Source organism: Heterodontus francisci, chromosome 37, assembly GCF_036365525.1.
Source record: "Heterodontus francisci isolate sHetFra1 chromosome 37, sHetFra1.hap1, whole genome shotgun sequence".
NCBI lineage: Eukaryota > Metazoa > Chordata > Chondrichthyes > Heterodontiformes > Heterodontidae > Heterodontus > Heterodontus francisci.
In genome coordinates, this window is record NC_090407.1 from 41,909,309 (window position 1) to 41,933,809 (window position 24,501).

General features: G+C 42.4%; 1 protein-coding gene across 5 annotated transcripts in view; it reads left to right on the plus strand.

Annotated features, from left to right (window-relative positions):
- The window catches only part of zbtb40 (zinc finger and BTB domain containing 40), a 120,398-nt gene extending 96,857 nt beyond the window's left edge, over positions 1 to 23,541 (plus strand). For 4 of the 5 annotated variants that reach the window (XM_068017565.1, XM_068017563.1, XM_068017567.1 and 1 more), the window contains 2 exons: positions 10,716 to 10,933; positions 17,249 to 23,541. In XM_068017565.1, coding sequence (XP_067873666.1) covers positions 10,716 to 10,933; positions 17,249 to 17,452 — 422 coding nt within the window. In that variant the 3' untranslated portion in view covers positions 17,453 to 23,541. The remainder of the gene's footprint in view (positions 1 to 10,715; positions 10,934 to 17,248) is intronic. The other variant, XM_068017568.1, reaches the window with a different exon arrangement.
- Positions 23,542 to 24,501: the final 960 nt, after the last annotated feature.

Consider the following 24,501-nt stretch of genomic DNA (forward strand, 5'->3'; position numbering starts at 1 on the left):
TAAAGTGGAAAAGTTTGAGGCAATATCTGAACAATTGTTGTTACGGTTCTTCGAGCTTACTGTAGAGCCCATGATTGTAGGTAGATCTTGCTTTTCGTTGGGAGCCAGAGTTCTTCTTAAATCTTGTTCGTTGTTGGAGACTTTTCTCTCTTGGGATTTATTGTCTTCAGTGGATTCAGAGGCTTGTGAGAAAGAAGTGAGAGCAGACAGGAGAGATCTTCTCAGCAGCAAACAGACTTTCTGCGTTCAATCTCTCTGTCCAGTTCAAAAGAAAACCCTGGAACAGCCAGGTAGTCATGTGACCAGCTGATCTAACCAGTCCTAGCCCTTGTGGATTGTATCCTCCTTAGCAGGCCCTGGAATGCATTTCCTCACCTTCGATGCCTGTTAGTATGTAAAAAATTTTTCCAGCCACGGTTGATCTGTTTAACAAGTCATTTCCTCGCTCCAACAACAATTAAAAATCAATGTTCATGACAAAATTAATGTGCCTCATTCTTGGCAGGTGGGGGCCTAGCATGATACTTGACACATATCAAACTGATGGGTGCACACAACTTCTTAATGGAAAGTACAAGCTGGCTGTGTGGCTCTAAGTGCATTCATCAGGGACATTGATATTATACCTGTTGAAGGCCATTATTGCCCCTCAGCCTCCATTCCGTGAACCTGCTTGATGATAAAGGCAGACTCAGTTCCGAAACCATAGAATGAAGGTTACTCAGTTTTTGAGCTTGCTTTACATGCTGCTTTGACGCCAGGAAGTTTAGGATTAGAAGAGAAGACCTGTGATCACCAAACCTGTTCTTTCCACAGATTGCATAAATTTACTGGTCAAAGTCTACTGCACCTATTTAATCTTCTGAAGCAAAGTTCTGCATAAAAAATATGCTCGTTAAAGTTAATTAAGCAGAAATCCAGGATATTTACCCATGGTTTCATCTCCTCTAGTCAACATTCCCTTTCCTAATGCACAACCAACTCCATTCCAGCCATTTATTTATCTCCTCTTTTAAGGAGCTAATTATGTCAGCATTACTGCTTTTGCTTGGAGTCTTGCATATCCGTAATGTGTGGGGGAGGTTTTCTGAAACCTCTCATCTCGCTTGTTAATTTTAAATGTTGCCCTCAAGTTCTATACTGAAAATAAAGTCATGTAGCTGCATGTAAATGAGGTTTACATCTCCATTTGACTGAGGTGCCAATTTGGTGAAACTGCAACACAGGACTAAATGCATACTAAGCAGCAGAAGCAGCATGCTACTTGCTGCAATCCCACAGCCAGCGGATCAGATCAAAGCTCTGCAGTTTTGCCACATCCAGACATATATGGTGGTGGGCAGTTAAACAAATAACTGGAGGAGGAAGCTCCAAAACATTCCTATTCTCAATGATGGCAGAGCCCAGCACATGTGTGCAAAAGACAAGGCTGAAGCATATGCAACCATCTTCAGCCCAAAGTGTCGAGTGGATGAACCATCTCTGCCTCTTGAAGTCCCCACCATCACAGATGCCAGTCTTCAGCCAATTCAGTTCAGTCCACGTGATATTGAGAAGCAGCTGAGGGCACTGGATACAGCAAAGTCTATTGGACCACGACAACATTCCGGCTGTAGTGCTGAAGACGTGTTCCAGACCTAGCTGCGCCCCTAGCTAAACTGTTCCAGTACAGCCACAACACAGTCACCTAACCGACAAAGTGGAAATTTGCTTTGGCATGTCTTGCCCATGAAAAGTAGGACAAATCCAATCCAACCAATTACTGTCCCATCAGTCTGCTCTCAATTATCAGCAAAATGATGGGAGGTGGCATCAACGGTGCTATCAAGCGGCACTTACTTGCCAATGACCTGCTCGCCGATGCTCAGTTTGGGTACCGCCAGGACCACTTGGCTCCTGACCTCATTACAGCCTTGGTCCAAACATGGGCAAAAGAGCTAATAAAAAAAGAGCTGAGAGTGACTGCCCTTGACATCAGAGTAGCGTTTGACAGAATGTGGCAACAAGGAGCCCTAGCAAAATAGGCGTCAGTGGGAATCGTTTGGTGGGGGGGCGTGGATGAGGGTGGGGTGTATTCCCACACTGGCTGGAGCCAGAGCTAGCACAAAGGAAGATGGTTGTAGTTGTTGAAGGAAAATCACTTCTGCCCCAGGACGTTGCTGCAGGAGTTCCTCAGGGCAGTATCCTAGAACCTACCATTTTCAACTGCTTCATCAACAATCTTTCTTCCATCATAAGGTCAGAAGTGGGGATATTTTCTGAAGATTGCACAGTGGTTAGTACCATTTGCAACTCCTCAGTTAATGAAGCAGTCCGTGCCCACATGCAGCAAGACCTGGTCAATATTCAGGCTTGGGTTTATAAGTGGCAAGTAACATTAGCGCCACACAAGTGCCAGGCACTGATCATCCCCAACAAGAGAGAATCTAGTCATCTGCCCTTGATGTTCAGTGGCATTACCATGGCTGAATCCCTCACCATCAACATCCATTCACCATTCACAGTTCGCCATTGACTAGAAACTTAACTGGACCTTCTTTTTTTCTTCTTTTGGGCCTCCTTATCTCGAGAGACAATGGATACGCGCCTGGAGGTGGTCAGTGGTTTGTGAAGCAGCGCCTGGAGTGGCTATCAAGGCCAATTCTAGAGTGACAGGCTTTTCCACAGGTGCTGCAGAGAAATTTGTTTGTCGGGGCTGTTGCACAGTTGGCTCTCCCCTTGCGCCTCTCTCTTTTTTTCCTGCCAACTACTAAGTCTCTTCGACTCGCCACATTTTAGCCCTGTCTTGATGGCTGCCCGCCAGCTCTGGCGAACGCTGGCAACTGACTCCCACGACTTGTGATCAATGTCACAGGATTTCATGTCGCGTTTGCAGACGTCTTTAAAGCGGAGACATGGATGGCCGGTGGGTCTGATACCAGTGGCGAGCTCGCTGTACAATGTGTCCTTGGGGATCCTGCCATCTTCCATGCGGCTCACATGGCCAAGCCATCTCAAGCGCCGCTGACTCAGTAGTGTGTACAAGCTGGGGATGTTGGCCGCCTCGAGTACTTCTGTGTTGGAGATACGGTCCTGCCACCTGATGCCAAGTATTCTCCGGAGGCAGCGAAGATGGAATGAATTGAGACGTCACTCTTGGCTGGCATACGTTGTCCAGGCCTCGCTGCCATAGAGCAAGGTACTGAGGACACAGGCCTGATACACTCGGACTTTTGTGTTCCGTGTCAGTGCGCCATTTTCCCACACTCTCTTGGCCAGTCTGGGCATAGCAGTGGAAGCCTTACCCATGCGCTTGTTGATTTCTGCATCTAGAGACAGGTTACTGGTGATAGTTGAGCCTAGGTAGGTGAACTCTTGAACCACTTCCAGAGCGTGGTCACCAATATTGATGGATGGAACAAGAGAGAATCTAGTCATCTGCCTCCTCATCTGCCCTTGATGTTCAGTGGCATTACCGTGGCTGAATCCCTCACCATCAACATCCATTCACCATTCACAGTTCGCCATTGACTAGAAACTTAACTGGACCAGCCAAATAAATACTGTGGTCACAAGAGTAGGTCAGATGCTGGGTATTCTGCAGCATGTAACTCACCTTTTGACTCCCCAAAGTCTTTCCACCATCTACAAGGCACAGACAGGAGTGTGTTGGAATACTCCCCACTTGCCTGGGTGAGTGCAGCTCCAATAACACTCAAAGCTCGACACCATCCGGGACAAAGCAGCCCTATTAATTTGCACCCTATCCACCACCTTTAACATTGATTCCTTCCACCACTGGTGCACAGCGGCTGCAGTGTGCGCCATTTAAAAGATGTCAGTGTTCTTCAACAGCACCTTTCAAACCTGCGATCTTTACTGGCCTGGAAGAACAAGTGCAGCAGCTACATGGGAACACCACCACATGCAAGTTCCCTCCAAGTCACGCACCATCCTGACTTGGAAGTATATTACCATCCCGTCATTGTCACTGGGTCAAAATCCTGGAACTCCATATCTAACAGCACACTGGGTAAACCAACATCACTCAGATTGCAACAGTGCAAAAGAAGGCAGTTCACCAGCACCTTCTCGAGGGCACTTGGGGATGAGCAATAAATGCTAGCCTTACCAGCGACTCCCATATCCCAGGAACAAATAATAAAAACCATCATCTGCACTCCTTCGCATTTTTGATATCTGGATTATATCATCCCTTAACCTTTTTTCCGAACAAAATACATTCGGCTCTGAGTCTATGCCCTCTATCCTGGAATCCTTGCTTTCAAATTTAACGTTGTCTAAAACAAGTGTGATCAAAACTGATTAGAAGGGAGGATAGCATGAGTAGGATTTAAGGACAGTTTTAGTAATTGGAAACGAGTAGCAGTGTCCCATAGGGTTCTGTTCTGAGACTACTTTTGCTCACTGTGTACATCAATAATTTGGATATAGAGTTAGAGGGAGTGGTTCAAACTTACGGTAAATAGGAGGCAGAGTAAATAATCCAGAGGACCAAAGGAAGCTGCAAAGAGATATTAATAAGGTGTCCTCCTGCAGTACAGCTGTGATATTCTCCTTAACCAGTAATGCAACTCCCCCACCCCTTTTACATCCGCCTCTATCCCGCCTGAAGCTTCTAAAGCCTGGAACATTTAGCTGCCAATCCTGCCCTTCCCTCAACCAAGTCTCTGTAATAGCAACAACATCATATTTCCAAGTACTAATCCAAGCTCTAAGTTCATCTGCCTTACCTGTTATACTTCTCCCATTGAAACAAATGCACTTCAGACCACCAGTCCCGCTGTGCTCAGCAACATCTCCCTGCCTGCTCTTCCTCTTAGTCCTACTGGCCTTATTTACTATGTCCTCCTCATTTACTTCACCAGCTGTCCTACTGCTCTGGTTCCCACCCCCTGCCACACTAGTTTAAACCCTCCCGAGTGACGCTAGCAAACCTTGCAGCCAGGATGTTAGTGCCCTTCCAGTTTAGGTGCAACCCGTCCTCCTTGTACAGGTCCCTGAAGAGAGCCCAATGGTCCAGATATCTGAAACCCTGCCTTCTACACCAGCTGCTCAGCCACGTGTTTAGCTGCACTATCTTCCTATTTCTAGTCTCACTGGCACGTGGCACAGGGAGTAATCCCGAGATTACAACCCTAGAGGTCCTGTCTTTTAACTTTCTACCTAACTCTCTAAACTCCCCCTGCAGGACCTCGTCGCTCTTCCTGCCTATGCCGTTGGTACTGATGTGTACCACAACCTCTGGCTGTTCACCCTCCCCCTTCAGAATGCCCTCTGTCCGTTCAGAGACATCCTTGACCCTGGCACCAGGGAGGCAACATACCTTCCTGGAGTCTCTTTCACGTCCACAGAAGCACCTATCTATGCCCCTGACTATCGAGTCCCCTATAACTATTGCTCTTCTGCGCTTTGTCCCTCCCTGCTGAACAACAGTGCCAATCATGGTGCCACTGCTCTGGCTGCTGCTGTTTTCCCCTGATAGGCCATCCCCCCCAACAGTATCCAAAACGGTATACTTGTTAGGGGGATAGCCACAGGGGATTCCTGCACTGACTGCCTGCCCCTTCTAACGGTCACCCATCTATCTGCCTGCACTTTGGGTGTAACCACTTCTCTAAAACTCCTATCTATGACGCTTTCCGCCACCTGCGTGCTCCTAAGTGCATCCAGTCGCCGCTCCAACCGATCCATGCAGTCTGTGAGGAGCTGCAACTGGGTGCACTTCCTGCAGATGTAGTCACTTAGCTCTGTCTATTGCATGCTGCTCACGCTGTTTAGCATGCAAGTAGTCGTGGATTGTAGCTTGACTAGGTTGACACCTCATTTTGAGGTATGCCTGGTGCTGCTGCTGGCATGCCCTCCTGCACTCTACATTAAACCAGGGTTGATCCCCGGTTTGATGGTAATGGTAGAGTGGTGGAGATGCCGGGCCATGAGGTTACAGATTGTGGTTGAGTACAATTCTGCTACTGCTGATGTCCCCCAGTGCCTCATGGATGCCCAGCTTTGTATTGCTATATCTGTTTGAAATCTATCCCATTTAGCACGCGGTAGTAGTGCCACAGTACCTTGCTCTATGGCAGCGAGGCCTGGACAACGTATGCCAGCCAAGAGCGACGTCTCAATTCATTCCATCTTCGCTGCCTTCGGAGAATACTTGGCATCAGGTGGCAGGACTATATCTCCAACACAGAAGTCCTTGAAGCGGCCAACACCCCCAGCTTATACACACTACTGAGTCAGCGGCGCTTGAGATGGCTTGGCCATGTGAGCCGCATGGAAGATGGCAGGATCCCCAAAGACACATTGTACAGCGAGCTCGCCACTGGTATCAGACCCACCGGCCGTCCATGTCTCCGTTATAAAGACGTCTGCAAACGCGACATGAAATCGTGTGACATTGATCACAAGTCGTGGGAGTCAGTTGCCAGCATTCGCCAGAGCTGGCGGGCAGCCATAAAGACAGGGCTAAATTGTGGCGAGTCGAAGAGACTTAGTAGTTGGCAGGAAAAAAAGAGAGAGGCGCAAGGGGAGAGCCAACTGTGCAACAGCCCCAACAAACAAATTTCTCTGCAGCACCTGTGGAAGAGCCTGTCACTCCAGAATTGGCCTTTATAGCCACTCCAGGCGCTGCTTCACAAACCACTGACCACCTCCAGGCGCGTATCCATTGTCTCTCGAGATAAGGAGGCCCAAAAGAAGTAGTGCCACACAACACAAGGGAGGGTATCCTCAGTGTGAAGATGGGACTTTGTCTCCACGACAACTGTGCGGTGGTCACTCCTGCCAGTACTGTCATGGACAGATGCATCTGCGGCTGGCAGATTGGCGAGGACGAGGTCAAGTATATTTTTCCCTCTTGTTGGTTCTCTCAACACCTACCGCATACCCAGTCTAGCAGCTATGTCCTTTAGGACTTGGTCAGTAGTGGTGCTACCGAGCCACTCTTAGTGATGGACATTGAAGTCCTGCACCCAGAGTACATTCTGCCCCTTGCCACCCTCAGTGCTTCCTCCAAGTGGTGTTCATCATGGAGGAGTACTGATTCATCAGCTAGGGCGGGGGGCGGGGCGGTGTGGAAGGTGGTATTCAGCAGGCGGTTTCCTTGCCCGTGTTTGACCTGATGCCATGAGACTTCATGGGGTCAGGGCACTAAGTTGAGGACTCCCAGGGCAACTCCCTCCTGACTGTATACCACTGTGCCGCCACCTCTACTGGATCTGTCCTGCCGGTGGGACAGGACAATCCCGGGGATGATGATGGCAGTGTCTGGGACATTGTAAGATACGGTTCGGTGAGTTTGACTATGTCAGGCTGTTGCTAGCCAAGTCTGTGGGACAGCTCTCCCAACTTTGGTACAAGCTCCCAGATGTTAGTAAGGAGGACTTTGCAGGGTCGACAGGGCTGCGTTTGCTGTTATCCTTTCCAGTGCCTAGGTCGATGCCGGACGGTCCGTCGGGTCTCATTCCTTATCGACATTGTAGTGGTTAGGTACAACTGAGTGGCTTGCTGGGCATTTTAAGAGTCGGCCACATTGCTGTGGAATCACATGTAGGCCAGACCAGGTAAGTAGGACAGATTTCCTTCCCTAAAGGACGTGAGTGAACCAGATGGGTTTTTATGACAATCGACAAACATTAGACTAGCTTTTAATTCCAAATTTATTAATTGAATTTAAATTCCACCTTCTGCCGTGGTAGGATTCGAACCCGTGTTCCAGAGCAATACCCTGGGTTTCTGGGTTACTCGTCCCATGACAATACCACTATGCCACTGCAGATGGAATTTAAGGTCAATAAATGTGAATTGGTAGCTTTTGGTTTTTAAAAAATAAATGTAAGTATACTTTGTTTGGGAGGAGGAGAACAGTTGAGGAAGAATGAGGGATTTGGGAGTCAAGTTAATAAGGCGTTAAAAGTAGCACCTCAAAAAGATAAGGCCACAAAATAAAAGCTAATAGAATACTGGGTTTTATGGCTTTGGATTCAATACTGGGTTTTATGGCAAGAAATATAGAATATAAATGTTGAGATGTGATGGTGAATCTATATAAAACCATACTAAGACCACAGTTGGATTACTGTTTGCAATTTTGGACTCCACTCTATAGGAAGGATGTTGGGGGCATTAGAGAGTGTACGGTGGTGATTCACCAAGGTGCTGAGGACATGCAAATATGAAACATGAAAAGCTGCTGTGATTTTATTATAGCCAAGAAGGTTGAGTGGTGTTTTGATAGGAATAGGGTCTAGAACAAGGGGCCATGGATCTAAGAGAATAGGAGAAACTTGTTCACACAAGGTTGACATACTTTGGAATGCATTACTAGTGTTTGTGATTGAAGCAGAAGCCATGTTAACATTTAAGAATAGGTCAGATAGGTGGTTGAAGCAAAGGAGCATTAAAGAGTATGGAACAGCAGCCAAATGGGATTAGAAGTACTGCTCATGTGAAAGACAAATAAAAACGGCAACAAGGTTGGGACTAGCAGCCTGGTTCCATGTGTGTCTGCTTAATTAAACATTGGCCTGCAAGTCTTAATCTACTCCATTGTGAAGTCAAAGTTCAAGATGGCACCTATTGTCTAAAGTAATTCAGGTTATGCATCCACGGTGTGGTTGGCAGCTGTGGATCTGAAATGATCTAAACTTTCTGACTGGGATTCATGGGTCTTACAGAAAGTTATAGAAGTTCCATGTGGAACAGATTCACTACTGATGCAAAGTTTCTGCATTGGTATTCAAGGTGTTGACAATGTGTCTGCTGTTTGTGGTACAGACTGTGACAGCTACACATTGAGTTTCAGTTAAACAATTCACTGTTCGGGCTCCCTCTTGGGGCTCTGTTCAATGGCTGCCCAGCAGTTGTAAGTTCCCTTGTATATCGAGAAAAGTCCCAGCTGTAGTCAGTACAGATTCTGCCACTCAGTGGGAGCCTGCAGTACTATTTGGAATAATTACATTTGCATGTCAAGGTTGACTGAGGAATAATATTAGATTCCTCTGTGAAATTCAATTTTCACATACAAAACTCTCCCCCTTTCTGCATCTGCCCTCTTCCCACCTCCAGTTCTGGTTCTTGTCTAGTGCTGCTTGGTGCTATTAATAAAAACAAAAAATGCCTTGTAATGTGTTTTTGCCTTTTGTTTCTATTGGGGTGTCTATACTTGTTCCTCTAGTCATTGAATTAAGGGTGTGTTTCAGAAGAGATCTTAATCAATGAGCTGATGAGGAACAGCTCATCAAAACATCTGCACAATGGGGCAGAATGGAGGTTGAACCACATTCCAAACATTAAGGAAGGCCATGCCTGCAGTGGGTAATCTAATCCTTCTCATAATTGGTATTTTTCTCCATAGTAACCTTCAAGCCAAGAATATGTTTGATTCCAGAAATGTTCTTTAATATTAGCTTAAAGGGTCAAACTTAACTCAAAATCTATGAACACTAATACATTGGGACACTAATCAAAGCAGTGTGTGTTCTTTGATAACAGAAATTTGGCTGAATATTCTACAGTTTTTATCTGGGTGCGTGCCCTCATCAGGACCTCAATATGATGGGATCAATAAAGCTGTTATAAAAACAAAATGCTGGAAATATTCAGATCAGGCAGCAGAATCGATGAAAGACAGGTAGATTGGGTGGCTAAGGCATACAGGATACTTGCCTTGGACAGGCCGAAGCATAAATTATAAGAACAGGGAGATTATGTTGGAACTGTATAAAATGCTCGTATGACCTCTGTCTGACAGTATGACTAGAGTACTGCATACAGTTCTGGTCACCGCATTAAAGGAAGGAAGTGATCACACCAGCAAGGGTACAGTAGAGATTTATGAGGATGTTGCCAGATTGGAGAATTTTAGCTGTGAGGAAAGATTGGATAGCCTGGGATTGTTTTCTTTGGGGGAGAGAAGATTGAGGGGAGATTTAATTGAGATGTATAAAATTGAGGGGTCTAGACTGAGGACCTATTTCCCTTAGCAGAGATGTTAATAACCGGGGCTATAGATTTAAAGTAATTGGTAGAAGGATTAGTGGGGAATTGAGAAATGTATTCAGCCAGGGGGCGATGGGGTTCTGGTATTCAATGCCTGAAAGGATGATAGAGGTAGAAACCTTCATTTCATTTAAAAATATACTTGGATATGCACTTGAAATGCTGCAACATACAAGTCTACAGACCAAGGGTTGATAAATGGGATTTATTTTTCTTTCATGGGATGTGGGTGTCGCTGGCCGGATAGCTATTTTTCAGTCAGCACAGACATGATGGGCCTAATAGCTTCCTTCTGTTCTGTAAATTGCTAACTCTATGACCAGAAATGTTAACTCTTTCTCTCTCCATAAATGCTGCCTGCTGAGTACTTCCATCATTTTCTGTTTTTTACTCCAGATTTCCAGCGTCTGCAGAATTTTGCTTTTGTATCAATAAAGCTTTTGTTTGGACTACCAGACTTTGAATAAAATATATACTGCAACTGCAGGTTAATGTCATTAGAATCTCACGTATAGCTGAACTAGTTACAGCATAAGTTCACTAACTCGATTTTGCAGTGAGCTGTCATATTTCACAGTTCACTATAATACAGGTGCTTCTTTGCAGAGAAACATTTAACAAATAGAATTTAATTTGCTTTGTATCACTTCACATTGACTTGTGCTCAGTGTTTCATCAGACTTGCAATGAGTGTGGATTTTTTTTTTTAGGAATCCATCCATTTAAATGTTCGTACTGCCCGTCAACATTCAGATTTCCTGGAGCTTTGCATCATCATTTGAGCACAGAACATTTAACTCAGCAAACCAGCACTTTCATTTGTGGGGAATGTACCGAGCTGTTCAACTCTCAACAGGACTTGGAAGAACATCAGAGGAGCAAGCATGCTGGAATACTGTTTACTAATGTTCAGGAAACGGCCCAAATGGTAAATGTTCAGGGAGGTATTGGGACTGGCAAATCTGTTCTTTTGGGTGTTGCAGTGTTAAATGCATACATCGTCCTAAATAGCTTTGTTTTCCTTTGTTATTTTTATGTGGACTACTGCCTTTTTCCCCCACTGCTATATTTCTCAATGCTTGTTTTGACTGCTGTATTTTGACCTGCTTTTGCCTGTCTTCCATAAGATAACCAAATACTTGTGCCAACCCGGTCCCTTCAATATTTTAACATCTTTCTACTTATTCCTAATACTTATGTTTAAATCCCAAGTTGGCTTGCATCGTCCCTTAATTAGTTTTCATTTGATAGAATGAACTTTGAATGTCATAACAGCAGTTTCTTAAATACTCCCTACCTGTCTGCTGTACATCTCTCAACTATTGGGTTCTAGTGAACTTATTAATCACTCTCCTTGAAGTTAGCTCTTTTAGTTTATTACATTTATACCAGTCATTTTTTTTTTGCGTACACTTGAATTCTATTGATATAAGCTGTGCTGTATTATTCTATGGATCCTGAAAGATCCTTTGCTTTCTACATTAAGAGCTTTAGCTGGGTCATTACTAAAGATGAAATCCAGAAATGCCTCAGACCATGATAGCTGTTGGATAAATTTGGCTGATGGAGTAGTCCTGCACCATCTCTGGAAACATGCATTCATACAATCATCCAGCACAGAAGGAGGCCATTCAGTCCATCATGTCTGTGCCCGTTCTTTGTAACAGCAATTCAGTTTTTTTTCATTTGTGTGATGTAGGTATCGCCATTAGTCCCACTTCCCTGCTCTTTCCCGATAACCCTGCAATTTTTGCCTTTTCAAGTATATATCAGTTCCCTTTTTAAAGTTACAATTGATTCTGGTTCCACCACCCTTTGAAATAATGCATTCCAGATCACAACAACTTACATTTAGAAAAAGAAATCTTCATATCCCCCTTGGATTTTTTTGACAATTATTTTAAACCTGCGTCCAGTGGTTACTGAAATAAAAGCAAAATACTACAGATGCTGTAAATCTGAAATAAAACCAAGAAATGCTGGAAATACTCAGCAGGTCTGGCAGCATCTGTGGAGAGAGAAACAGAGTTAACATTTCAGGTCAGTGACCCTTCATCAGAACTGACAAATATTAAAAATGTAAAAGGTTTTAAGCAAGTAAAGTAGGGGTGAGGCAAGAGATAACAAAAAAGGTGTTGATAGGATAAGGTCACAGAGAATAACCGGCCAGAAGGTCATGGAACAAAGGCAAATGGCATGTTAATGTGTGGTGAAAGACAAAGCGTTAGTGCAGAGAAGGTGTTAATTGACAGTAAAATGAACAACCCTGGCCCAAAGCACAAACATGAAAAAAAACAGTGGGTAGGCACAAGTAAAAACAAACTAAAATTTGTTTTTTTTCTGGTTCCCCATGATTGACATTCTTTTTACGCATGTTCCTTGTCTGTGAAATCGTTTCCCGTCATCCCTCTTCATCTGCTTAGAAGTACTGTAGCAACACATCTTTTTCTTTAATAACCGTAATAACCTTAGTTCACACTATCCCACTGCTTCAGTCAAGCAGTTTTATCATTTAATTGGATGCAACGCCTTTCTAGAAGCTGCCTTGTTTTCCTGTCCCTTCTGTAAATCGATAATCTGTCTGCATTCTGCTTTGACCAGGTCTTTTGCCATTCAAATTACTTTGTACTTTTCCTCCAACACACATCCAATTCGGCAAACTTGTTTCTCATATTTCTAGTCATGAGCTGATGTTCTACTGGACAAAAGTTCTACTGTGAATTTTTTTCAAAAATCAGCTGCTGCTCTTAACACTACCTCTGTAATTAGCCATGGCTGCATAATGGGGAAAGTCCTTGAATGCAGAGGAGTGTACTTCTAAAAACCCTCGATAATCCACCATACTGTGTATTAAGTACAGCGTGCTCAATGCTTCGGCCTTTCTTTAGTCAAGCATGCACCTGTGTTCATCCCTCCTTTAAACCAAGCCATCCGGCCAGGCTGTCCTGATTTTGTGGATGCTTTTTCTTTTCTCGTACCTCGGCACACAGACAATGCAAGGCTTTTATCAATGGTGACTGCCTTGGATCACTGACACTGGGCTGAGGCCTCCATTGCGTACGCTGCTCAGTGTATTGAGGAGCAGACTAACAAGGGAGAAACACCAGGAAGAAACATACTCAGAATAATTGAAGGAAGTTATTTTCCTTAATTGCCAGAAGGTTTTATGCAATGCTTTATATTCAAAGGAGCAGTTATCATTTATAAATTTAAACTATATACAGTGCCATTCTGTAATTGATATTTAATGAAAGTGCTATTGCACCAATTATTCAAAGCAAATTTCATTGGAATCCTGCAGAGCATAGAACTATAACATTATGCATACCATCATGCTGCTTTTATTTAAGACATTTGAATGGACTTTATTATGGTAAAAGACAAAATGCTAATACACAAAGCAGGATCAGGCCTGTGGGATCTTCATGGGCTTAGTCTCCTATTAAATCATAAACCCAGGGCTAGTTGCGTACCAGACAGCGTAGGCAGCATGCGATAGACAGAGCTAAGCAATCCCACAACAATGGATCAGATCTAAGCTCTGCAGTCCTGCCGCATCCAGTCGTGAATGGTGGTGGACAATTAAACAACTAAGAGTAGGAGGTCACTCCACAAATATCCCCATCCTCAATGATGGGGGAGCCCAACACATCAATGCTAAAGATAAGGCTGACGCATTTGCAACAATCTTCAGCCGGAAGTGCTGAGTTGATGATTCATCTTGGCCTCCTTCTGAAGTCCCCAGCATCACAGATGCCAGTCTTCAGCCAATTCGATTCACTCATATCAAGGAATGACAAAAGGCACTGGATACTGCAAAGGCTATGGGCCCTGACCACATTCCAGCAATAGTACTGAAGACCTGTGCTCCAGAACTGGCTGTGCCCTTAGCTAAGCTATTCCAGTACAACTGCAACACTGGCATCTACCCAGCAATGTGGAAAATTGTCTAGGTATGCCCTGTACACACACAGCAGGACAGATCCAATCTGGCCAATTACCGCCCTATCAGTCTACTCTCGATCATCAGTGAAGTGATGGAAGATGTCATCAACAGTGCTATCAAATGGCACTTGCTTTGCAATAACCTGCTCAGTGGCACTCAGTTGGGTTCTGCCAGGACCACTCAGCTCCTGACCTCATTACAGCCTTGGTTCAAACATGGACAAAAGAGTTGAACTCGAGGTGAAGTGAGAGTGACTGCCCTAGATTTCAAGGCAGCATTTGACCGAGTATGGCATCAAGGAGCCCTAGCAAAACTGGAGTCAATGGGAATCGGGGAAAAATCTCCGATGGTTGGAGTAATACCTAGCGCAAAGGAAGATGGTTGTGATTGTTGGAGGTCAATCATCTCGGCTCCAGGACATAACAGCAGGAGTTCCTCAGGGTAGTGTCCTCGGCCCAACCATCTTCAGCTGCTTCATCAATGACCTTCCTTCAATCATAAGGTCAGAAGTGGGGATGTTCGCTGATGATTGCACAATGTTCAGCACCATTCGCGACTCCTCAGATACTGAAGCTGCCCATGTCCATATGTAGCAAGACCTGGACAAAATTCAGGCTTGGGCTGCTAAGTGGCAAGTTACATTTATTTATTTTTATTTTATTTAGAGATACAGCACTGAAACAGGCCCACCGAGCCTGTGCCGACCAACAACCACCCATTTATACTATCCAGGACAAAGCAGCCCGTTTGATTAGCACCCTATCCACAAACATTCACTCCCTCCACCACCGACGCACAATGGCAGCAGTTTGTGCCATCTACAAGATGCACTGCAGCAATGTACCAAGGCTCCTTAGACAGCACTTTCCCATCCCACGACCTCTAACACTTAGAAGGACAAGAGCAGCCGATGCATTGGAACACCACCACCTGCAGGTTCCCATCCAAGCCAAGCACCATCCTGATTCGGAACTATATCGCTGTCCCTTCACTGTCACTGGGTCAAAATCCTGGAAATCCCTCCCAACAGCACTGTGGGTGTACCTACCCCACAAGAACTGCAGCGGTTCAAGAAGGCATCTCACCACCACCTTCTCGAGGGCAATTCGGGATGGGCAATAAATGCTGCCCTGGCCAGCAATGCCCATATCCCCATAAGCTAATTAAAAAAAACCTACCTCCAACATTGTCTGTAACTGAGGCATCACGAACAAACAATTCATTTTTTTTCTTCATGGGTGTTGAGGTTGAGTGGGAAGGAGAGCTGGGTGATGCATGCTGATTTTTGACTTGTGGAGCCAAGGGCAATTCTCAGGCCTGCTGCATGCCATTTCACAGTAACATGGTACAAATCACAACCCAAACAGACAAGATTTTACTTCTTTAAATTTTACTTTAACATACAAACCAAAATCAATATGAACATCAACTAACAGTTAAATCACGATCGAGATATAGCTTAAAGATTACATGTTAATTATCAATGCAACAAAAGATAATTTTCTCAATTCTTCTGGATAGTCCTCTCAGCAAAGGTAGCACCAATTACAGCCACAAAGTCCTTCAGGTCTTTGAACTTTTCAAGTAGATTTCCAAATCCAGTCTTCCAAGATGCAAATGCCGACTTTCGTTCAATGACAGTTCCCCTGCAATCTGAACTCCACCGATACCATCTCCACTAAAACTGCACACACTTCTGGAACTTGCATGGTTTCTCACAACAGTCCTGATGGTGTAGCAATTTAGCAATTGAACTGAAAGGGGACTGGCGGTTGTGTGCACTGAGGGTGGAAGCTGATGAATTTAAAAAGGAACAGAGTTGGAAGATGTATCAAGGAGGTCATTGTTATGAAAAAGCAATGTAAATTGGAGAGAAGAACAGCCTTGCGCGGTGGTTCGCGAGCCGAGGGCCCGCTTCCAGAATCAAATCTTTGTTTTTAAAGGCAACAGCTCCCAGCTTGTTTCTTTAAAACAGCAGCTGGCTGTTTTTGCTTCCACACCCTGCAGAGTATTCTAAACTGAAACCTGAGATCCAGTCACGTGTCTCTGGAGACACCTCTAATCATAGGACTGTTTGGTTAGGACCAGTTTTGTCTTCCCCAACTATGGAGGATTCAGTTTCTTTTCCCAGTTAATGACTGTCTTAGAAAAAAACACAAGCGTTGAATCCAAAGTCATAGCTCCAAACAGTTCATTTTGCAAGTCATCTCTTCAGATAACAGTCTGTAGATGCTCCTCCAGCAGTCTCGCACCTATGACTCCATCATGCCTAGTAACACCCTGGTAAACCTCCTATGCACCCTTTGTAAGGCCTTTGCATCTTTCCCGAAGTGTGGTGCACAGAATTGTCCACAATACTTCAGCTGAGGTCTAACCAGTGATTTGTAAATTTCTAGCATGATCTCTTTGCTTTTATATTCTATTCCTCTATTTCATAAACCCAAGTAACCCATATGTTTTAACCAATTTATCAACTTGCCCTGCCACCTTTAAGGATTTGTGTATATGGACAACAAGATCTCTTTTCAAAATCTTGCCATTTATAGCATAATGTCTTTCCATATTAGTCCTCCCAAAGTGCATCACTTCACATTGAAGTCCAGCTGTCATGCTTCTATCCATTTCACCATCCTGCCTGTCACCCTGAAGCCTAGAACTATCCTCCTCATGATCCACTGCTTTACCAAGTTTCGTATCATCGTCAAACTTTATAATGCTGCTCCCTACACCCAAGTTAAGGCCATTTATAAAATTGACGAGTAATGGACCCAAAACTGACCCTTGGGGAACACCACTGCAAACTACCTCCCAATCTAAAAAAAAGTCTAGCTTCACATTACATTGGTGTTGGTGTTAGTGAGGATATTGCAAAATATGATGCAAGAAATAAATGTGTGTATGTTGGGCAAAGTTCAAAGAAAATCTGGAGAGAGGGAAGAAAGGTCAGTTGAACAACACATCTGGGCATCTTACATTTTGCATGCAATAGTTTAATGTAGTATTGAAATAAGAAAATGCTGAAAGCACTCTGCAGATAAGACGACATCTGTGGATAGGGCAAGGCAAAGTTAATGGTTCAGGTCTGTGGTACTTCATCAGAACCAAATGATACAGATGGACAGCTTGACTCTTCCTCCTTATAAACTGTTCAACTGTAATGTCTTGCAGTTCTGTCAAAGTGCCATTAACCCTTCTCTCCTCTCTCCACAGATGCTGAAAATCACTGAGTGTTTGCAGTATTTTGTTTGGTAATGCAGTATTGAGTTTGTCATGCTGGTTACTTTTTTTTAAATGTAGGTTATCCAAGCATCGGAACAAATGACTGCCACTGAACAGGTCATATCCTTGGAGGAAACTCATCTCAGCGGTGTTGGATCGCAGGTGTTTGTGGCATTGCCTGATTCCCAAAACAGTTCTTCAGGACCCCATGAAATTGTGGCTCTGAATGTGAATGACTTACTAGATGGATCTGTGACACTCATCTGTGGAGAGACCCCATGAAAAATAGACATTTTAAAAATAGATGATCTAAACACAATCCCAAGGCTTTCAGTGATGTGAAGAGAATGTTTTTCTTCACAATCTAATTTGTGATTACAGATCATTTCAACTCTAGATCTCATTTGAGTGCTTTGTTTCAACAGTTATTTTTAAAATAAGTTTAGAAACTTAATCAGTACAAGTATCTGGTAACTGAAAGAAAGTTGTTGAGCTGAGGCTGCAGTGAGCCCAGAAGTAACAACACTGGGTGATCCTTTTCAACCTCAACTCATTCCTTTCATACGATCACGGTTCCTTAAACAATTGCTGAGGCTGTGTGGAGAGATTTCCCTGATGGCTGAATGATTCACCTTACAGATCAGGATGGCCTCTGGTTCCATCAACGCAGTAAGGTAGCTCAGCATAGCGGGAGCCACTAAATTGGTTTTGGCATTGCATAGTAGTGAGGGGGGATAATGCATCTGCTGGAAAAGTGTGTTGAGAACCCTGCTGACAATCATAGCGTAGGCCCTTGGGCACTGGCAGTTCTCTGATATCTCAGCCATAAATGTGTATTCTAGCGTGTATCTGCCTCAGACAGAGCAGGAGAAGGGGAGAATAAAGAATTCAGATAGTCATTACCCTGACGGACAAGATGGATTTGAACTGTATACAAAGATTATTCAGGACAGTTTGTGTTATGGCTCACAACTGGTTTATAAAAGTATAAAAGGGGACCATATTTGTGTCAATGTTTGTGTCTCTTTAAAGATTGCTACAGTTTATGGATGCTGGAATGTGTAGCAAAGTTTGCACAAAGTACATGAGATTTCAGAGTAATACTTACAGTAAGTCCACTGAATAAATGAAAGGGCAAATGCACTCTGTTACTGATCAATCACCAGCTGTCAGCTGATCATACATAGTTCATCAAAACACACCAGTCCTGTCTCTATAAAATAACTGGCTTAATTTCTGAACTATTTTGTGCCAATGCAATAAAATGAAGAAGGATCAATCTGTTGTTTGCCTGAGTGAAATTGACTTCCTGTATTTTTCCAGTTTGAATCAGTGTTGGACTAATTACATTTCCAGACTTGTAGCATAGGTTCATTGCATGTTCATTGATACCTGCAACCTATTACTTAGTAAAAGGAACAGCTTCCCAGTGCAGATCCTTTGGATTTGATCATATTTTGATTTCAGTTGTTAGTAATCCATCTGTAGAAGTCAATTTCTACTCGAGAATGAATGTGAATTTCATTGCAGTGCTGGGATAGAGAGAGGGAGAGAATCTACTTCGTTTACTTATTACAGAATCTCAGTTTACATCTTTAATTTGTCATTTCAATTACTTGCCATTCACAAAAGGTGCTGTTAATTGTTCTGAAAAGCATTTTAAATGTTTTAACTTAAGGCTAGCTAATAACGACACTTGAGATTTGATTTGCATATGTCTGTGTAAAGTAGTGGTCAGACGTTACTTTCCACATTAGTAGTTTCATGTCCAAAGGTGACAGTGCGTCCCAAGTCAGATTTAAACATTTCAGATTAGTTTTAGTTCTGGATTGTGTCGTACGAAATTCAACCTAGTGATGAAATGAAGTAGGTATCTATCTGTTTTTGGTCATTGTATACCATTTGTGTTAGTAAGGACCATCTGTTTCTGAAAGCTACAGTACTTGTTTGGGTAGATTTAGCCAAGCTGGTTTAATTATGAACTGGTCCTGAAGAGCATAAGAAAATTCAAGGATAATTTCAGGTAATTTAGCCTATCCCTCTGCTACCCTAACTCAAAATTTCCATCTATATTTTGTGTCCTTAATAATTTTGTGTACAACATTGCTAGATTACTCCAAACATTTCTCTCAGTATGAGTAAAGAAGAGATTTCTAATATATATAAATTTACATTTCACTAATTTAACCTTACGTCCAGTGATTTAATGTTCCTGGCTTGCATCATAGATTATCTATATCATTTAACATTTCATATACCTTTATGAACCCTCTCCCCTTCTGTCGACCTGTAGAACCTGAGCTCTTATCTTACCTCATTGTCTTCCCAATGTATGTGTGTTTTTATGGTGGTGTACCCAGAATTATTGCCAGGACTGCAGGTTTGGTCTGCCAAGACTATTGTAAAGAGCAATAGCATAACTTCCAATAAATACAGAAAGTACTGGAAATAATCAGGTCAGGCAGCATCTGTGGAGAGAGAAGCAGAGTTAACGTTTCAGGTCTGTGACTTTTCATCAGAACCAGCACTTTGTTTTTATTTCAGATTTCCAGCATCTGCAGTATTCTTTTGCTTTTATTTTAGCATAACTTCCAAATTGTACATGCTCAGTGTACTTGATAAGGGAGAAAGAGTGGATAAGATAATCATATTGGATGCAATGTCAAAATGTATTGCACGAGAAAAGGAAGAGTGTAATGTCTTCAAATTTGAATAGTTATTTTTTTGAATACTGTAGACTGATAGGAATGTTCCAAATTAGAATGATTAAGGACAGCTAGGAAGCATTACAGAGGAGAGACTAATTCCAGGTAATAGAGGAAACAATATGAAATGAACTAGGACTCCTCTATTTCAACCATACAAGGTCACCAGAAAGAGAAAGTAAAACGAAACAATATTCTCATATACTACAGTACAAGACATGGGGACAGTTCAGACATATGAACGGAAGACAGTAGGACTTGCCGCCTTATAAAAAGGGTGACCAACAGCTGAACAAGTTTGTCAAGGTCAGGACACTGGACTTGTTTAAGGAACTAGGTGCTCTAATGTACTGTGGAATGATCATGTGAAATGAGATGACCCTGATGAAGGGTCACTTACCTGAAACGCTAACTCTGCTTCTCTCTCCACAGATGTTGCCAGACCTGCTGAGTATTTCCAGCATTTCTTGTTTCTTCCTCAGAGTCTTTATTGATTTATCTTTCTGAAAGATGAGCATGAAATGGAATAGAATTTGGGCATTTTTTTTTTATCCAGCTCTCAGCATTCTCAGTCCTTCACTGTTTTGAGCTGTCTTTTTCACAGAGGTGGTAACAATAGAGTATGGGAAGTGAAAATGCATCACGACAGGAATGCTGATCTGACGTTTGAATTGAGAAAGGTTGATGTAATAGGAGAGCTGTGCTGAGCTATTGACTGACCTGCTGACAGCATGTCTAACGATTTTTCTCAGAAGTTTTACTAACTAAACCTTAAATGCTCCATTTCCTCTGTACTGCCGTTTGTCACTTTTATGAGTAGATTTATATCAAATATGTGCACAATTTGAAAGCTGGATACCACATTCAGTACTCAAATGGTTAAATAATATGAAATGGAAATTGGGAGATGTCTTGTCCAATCAATTTAGGATGCTAAATAATAAACTTAATGGGGTCGACTGAATTTACAAGCCATGAAATGGATGCTATTGAATGTGATACTGGATGGCTAATCAAAAGGACAGGTCTGTAATGATGTCACGAAATAATATTTAATTGTGACAGGCAATTATAACTGGAGTTGTAAGTTTATGCAACCTTTCAACCATCTGAACCAAAAGTGTTCACATTGGACAAAGTAATGCAATTTTGTCTGTCTCCTCCATTAACCTTGTCAAACCAGAGAATGTTGATATAACTTAAATGAGAGATTGCTGTTTATAGTCTGAACTATTAAAATATCCTTACACCCTCATAATACTTTCCAATGCATCCTTGGTCATAAGATCAATGGCATTTTGTTTTGTTTTGCTCCACAGCAAACAGAAATGGTGATTTTTACCTCGAGTAAAACTAAGGATTCCCAAGGACAATGTTGCAAAGATGTGTAAACAATAGACTGTGTGAGAATTCATTTGTATTATAATCTGAAAAATATTTTCACTGTAGCCTTGAAATAAGTTGAGGCATGTTAAATACAAGTTTATTTTTGAAAAAAGATAGGAGAAATAAATATCCTTCATAATGAAGGGGCTGGGGAGAAGGAATCTGGCAACAGCAACTAGCTAATGTTTATGTTCTAGTGACAAAGGTAATGATAGCTGACTTGCATTAAATTCTCATTGCAAACAATGGCCATTCTTCTAGCATGTTTGGTTATTGTGATCAAATGGTTTAAATGGAGTGTCCACCAGCCCTTTTTTGTGGTTTATTTTGGATTATTTTACTGCATCAGAGGGAAAGAACTCCAGAAAAGAGTGAAACAGAAACTGCACAATGAGCTGTGGATTCTAGACCATGTTGCAATGTTTAGAGCTGATTTACTGGTTTCAAACCCTAGCCTGTGAGAACATTGCAGAATGCTTCTTAAAATGTACAATATGAATAAAATTATTGATTTAGGTCTAATGTAATGATTTCTGTAAGATTGATTAAGCTTTTCATGTTGAATCTGCAAAATATCTTTTCGATTGTTCTACCTCCACTCAGGTTTCAGCCCCTCCGGTTGTCCAATATTAGATTTTATTGCAGTTGGTATACTTTTTGAGAACTTCTAATGATTAATACCTATATTCACTTTACTGTATCTTCCATAACTAACATTTCATCATACAAAAGAGAAAATTGAGATAAGAACATCTTTTTTGCTGATCATATGAAACCAAATGAGCTGCCATTCAAATGATGAGACAACTGAGACACTGCCTGTTATTATAACTTAAAGCCACTTTGGAACCATTTGAGGGTGCAGTCTTTCCTTGGGTATGTAAGGTAAATTCATCGATTTCCACAGCCAACAAGCAACCAGTCTCAAAGGGAGACCTCATATGCAGTCAATGGGTGTGTGGGGAAATTGCCCATTTAAATTCTGAAATGCCTCTGTTCCCCCTATTATCAGCAGTGCTTTGTTCCATGAGCAAATCCATAAAGAATTTCTTCCATTATATGAATCTGCCCTTTTATTATGGCTGTTTGGATATCAACAGTAGTTTGCAAAGTTACTGTAAAGTTCTCATTTTTATAAAGGTCCATTTTCAAACGCATTATCAATGTCAGTCAGTGCCTGGTATAGGAACATATTTTGCGTGTTTTGCCAGCAGCAATGAGATACTGGCATCAACTTTATCAGTTGAATCACCTTTTGATGGTGGAGCCTAGAAGCAAGGACCATAAATCATCTTTCTGATGACACTCTACAAAGCTCCATAGCTCAGGGATACAAGCTCCAAAAACCTGACCTTCGATTAGTCACTGTCAAAATGAGATGGGACGTGCAAGATCTCCTTGCATTGTGTGTTTCTTGGTTTGCACAGCCTATTCTAAACTGATTGGCGGGGCTTACTGTTAACACTTTAGATTGGCAAGAGATCTTGAATGAATTGATAGTATTGCCAAACAAAAGAGCTATGGGTCAGTACAGAATCAAGCCTCGGGTGCCAAGCTTGTTGGGAAGAAATTAGAAAAATTTAGCTACCAATCAGATTTTGTTTCACCCTTTTCTCAAAAGTTGAGATCCTTCTGGTTCATACAATCTCTAGCATTTAATTGTTTATCAGAAACTTTGCTTCAGGTGACCAACACCAGGACACAAGTCAACATGATAAAAGTGACTTGGATACTGTGATTGACCCAGTGTATTGTGCAAACTTTAACCAGCGTCAACCACTGAGGCCAAATCAGCTGCGGCAAACACGAGCAGTCAAGAATACAAACTGAACCCCAACACATTGCTGGAAGTTCTGAGAACCTCATCACTGTTTTACAGGAATGCTACTGGTAAAGACTCTGATATCCATTAATTGCAGATTTGAGCATTGGATTCCTTTTAAATAAATTTGAAGAAAAACAGCATTGTCTGCCTTTCTGTTTGTGCCTTTTTCTAGTACCCTCTGTCTCATGGTATCAGAAATTAGAATCTGCCTCAAGTGTAAGTGACTAGCATTAACATTTTCTGTCAAAACAAGTGAGATAAAGAGTTAAATTCAAAATTCAACTTTTTTGATGTACCATTAAGTGAAAACAGTTGCACACTCCCTCTCACCTCATTTACTTCCACTCAGTTTAATACATAAGGTTTATAAAACTTGATTTTACAACAGTTGTAATCAATATGCTGCCATTTCTTTCTCTCCTGCACGCACATACCTTTTTGGGTTTATATAAATACATAAATTTGACTTCAATAAAGCTTTTGAAATTTGTCCTTGTTTTTCCAAAATTATTTGAATGTAAGGCTACTTGATAGCTTAGAAAAAAATGTAGCATCAATGCAGCTAATTGGTACTGAAGCATCCTGGGTAATTAGGAAGACTGCCAATGCTCAGACTGCTCAAAACAAATTTAGGTAGTCACAGCTGTCAAAATATTAAAACAACTAATTAATGAAGGCACAACAGACAATCAAATGGATAAATGTAATCCTGTCATTGTGAAACGTAATTCTTCATATTGTAATTTATCTTAACCCAGATGTATAAATTACCTGTGCACCCAATGTCTGTTTTTATCAATAACTTGATTTTTCCTCCAATTAAATATTGAAAAAAACAAAGCCATTGTTTTCAGTCCCCACTGCAAATTCTCTTCCCGAGCTACTGACTTGATCCTCTCCCTGACAACTGTCTTGAGGTTGAACCAGATTGTTCGCAAACTTGGTGTCATACTTGACCCTGAGATGAGCTTTCACCTAGGTATTCACACCATCACCTATTTCCACCTGCATTGCACTGCCATCTCCGCCCCTACCTAAGCTCATCTGCTGCTTAAACCCTCATCCATGCCTTTTGTTACCTCTAGACTTGACTATTCCAATGCACTCCTGCCTGGCCTTCCACATTCTACCCTCTGTAAGTTTGAGATCATACAAAATTCTGCTGCCTGTGTCCTAATTTGCAGCATGTTCACCCATCGCCTTTTTCCTCGCCGACCTACATTGGCTCTCGGTCAAGCAACGCCTTGATTTTAAAATTCTCATCCTTATTTTTAAATCCCTCCATGGCCTTTCCCTCCTTATCTCTTTAATTTCCTCCAGCCTCACAACCCTCCAAGATATCTGCGCTCCTCTAATTCTGGCCTCTCGAGCGTCCTTAATTTTAATTGTTCCACCATTGGTGACCAGCTGGCTGC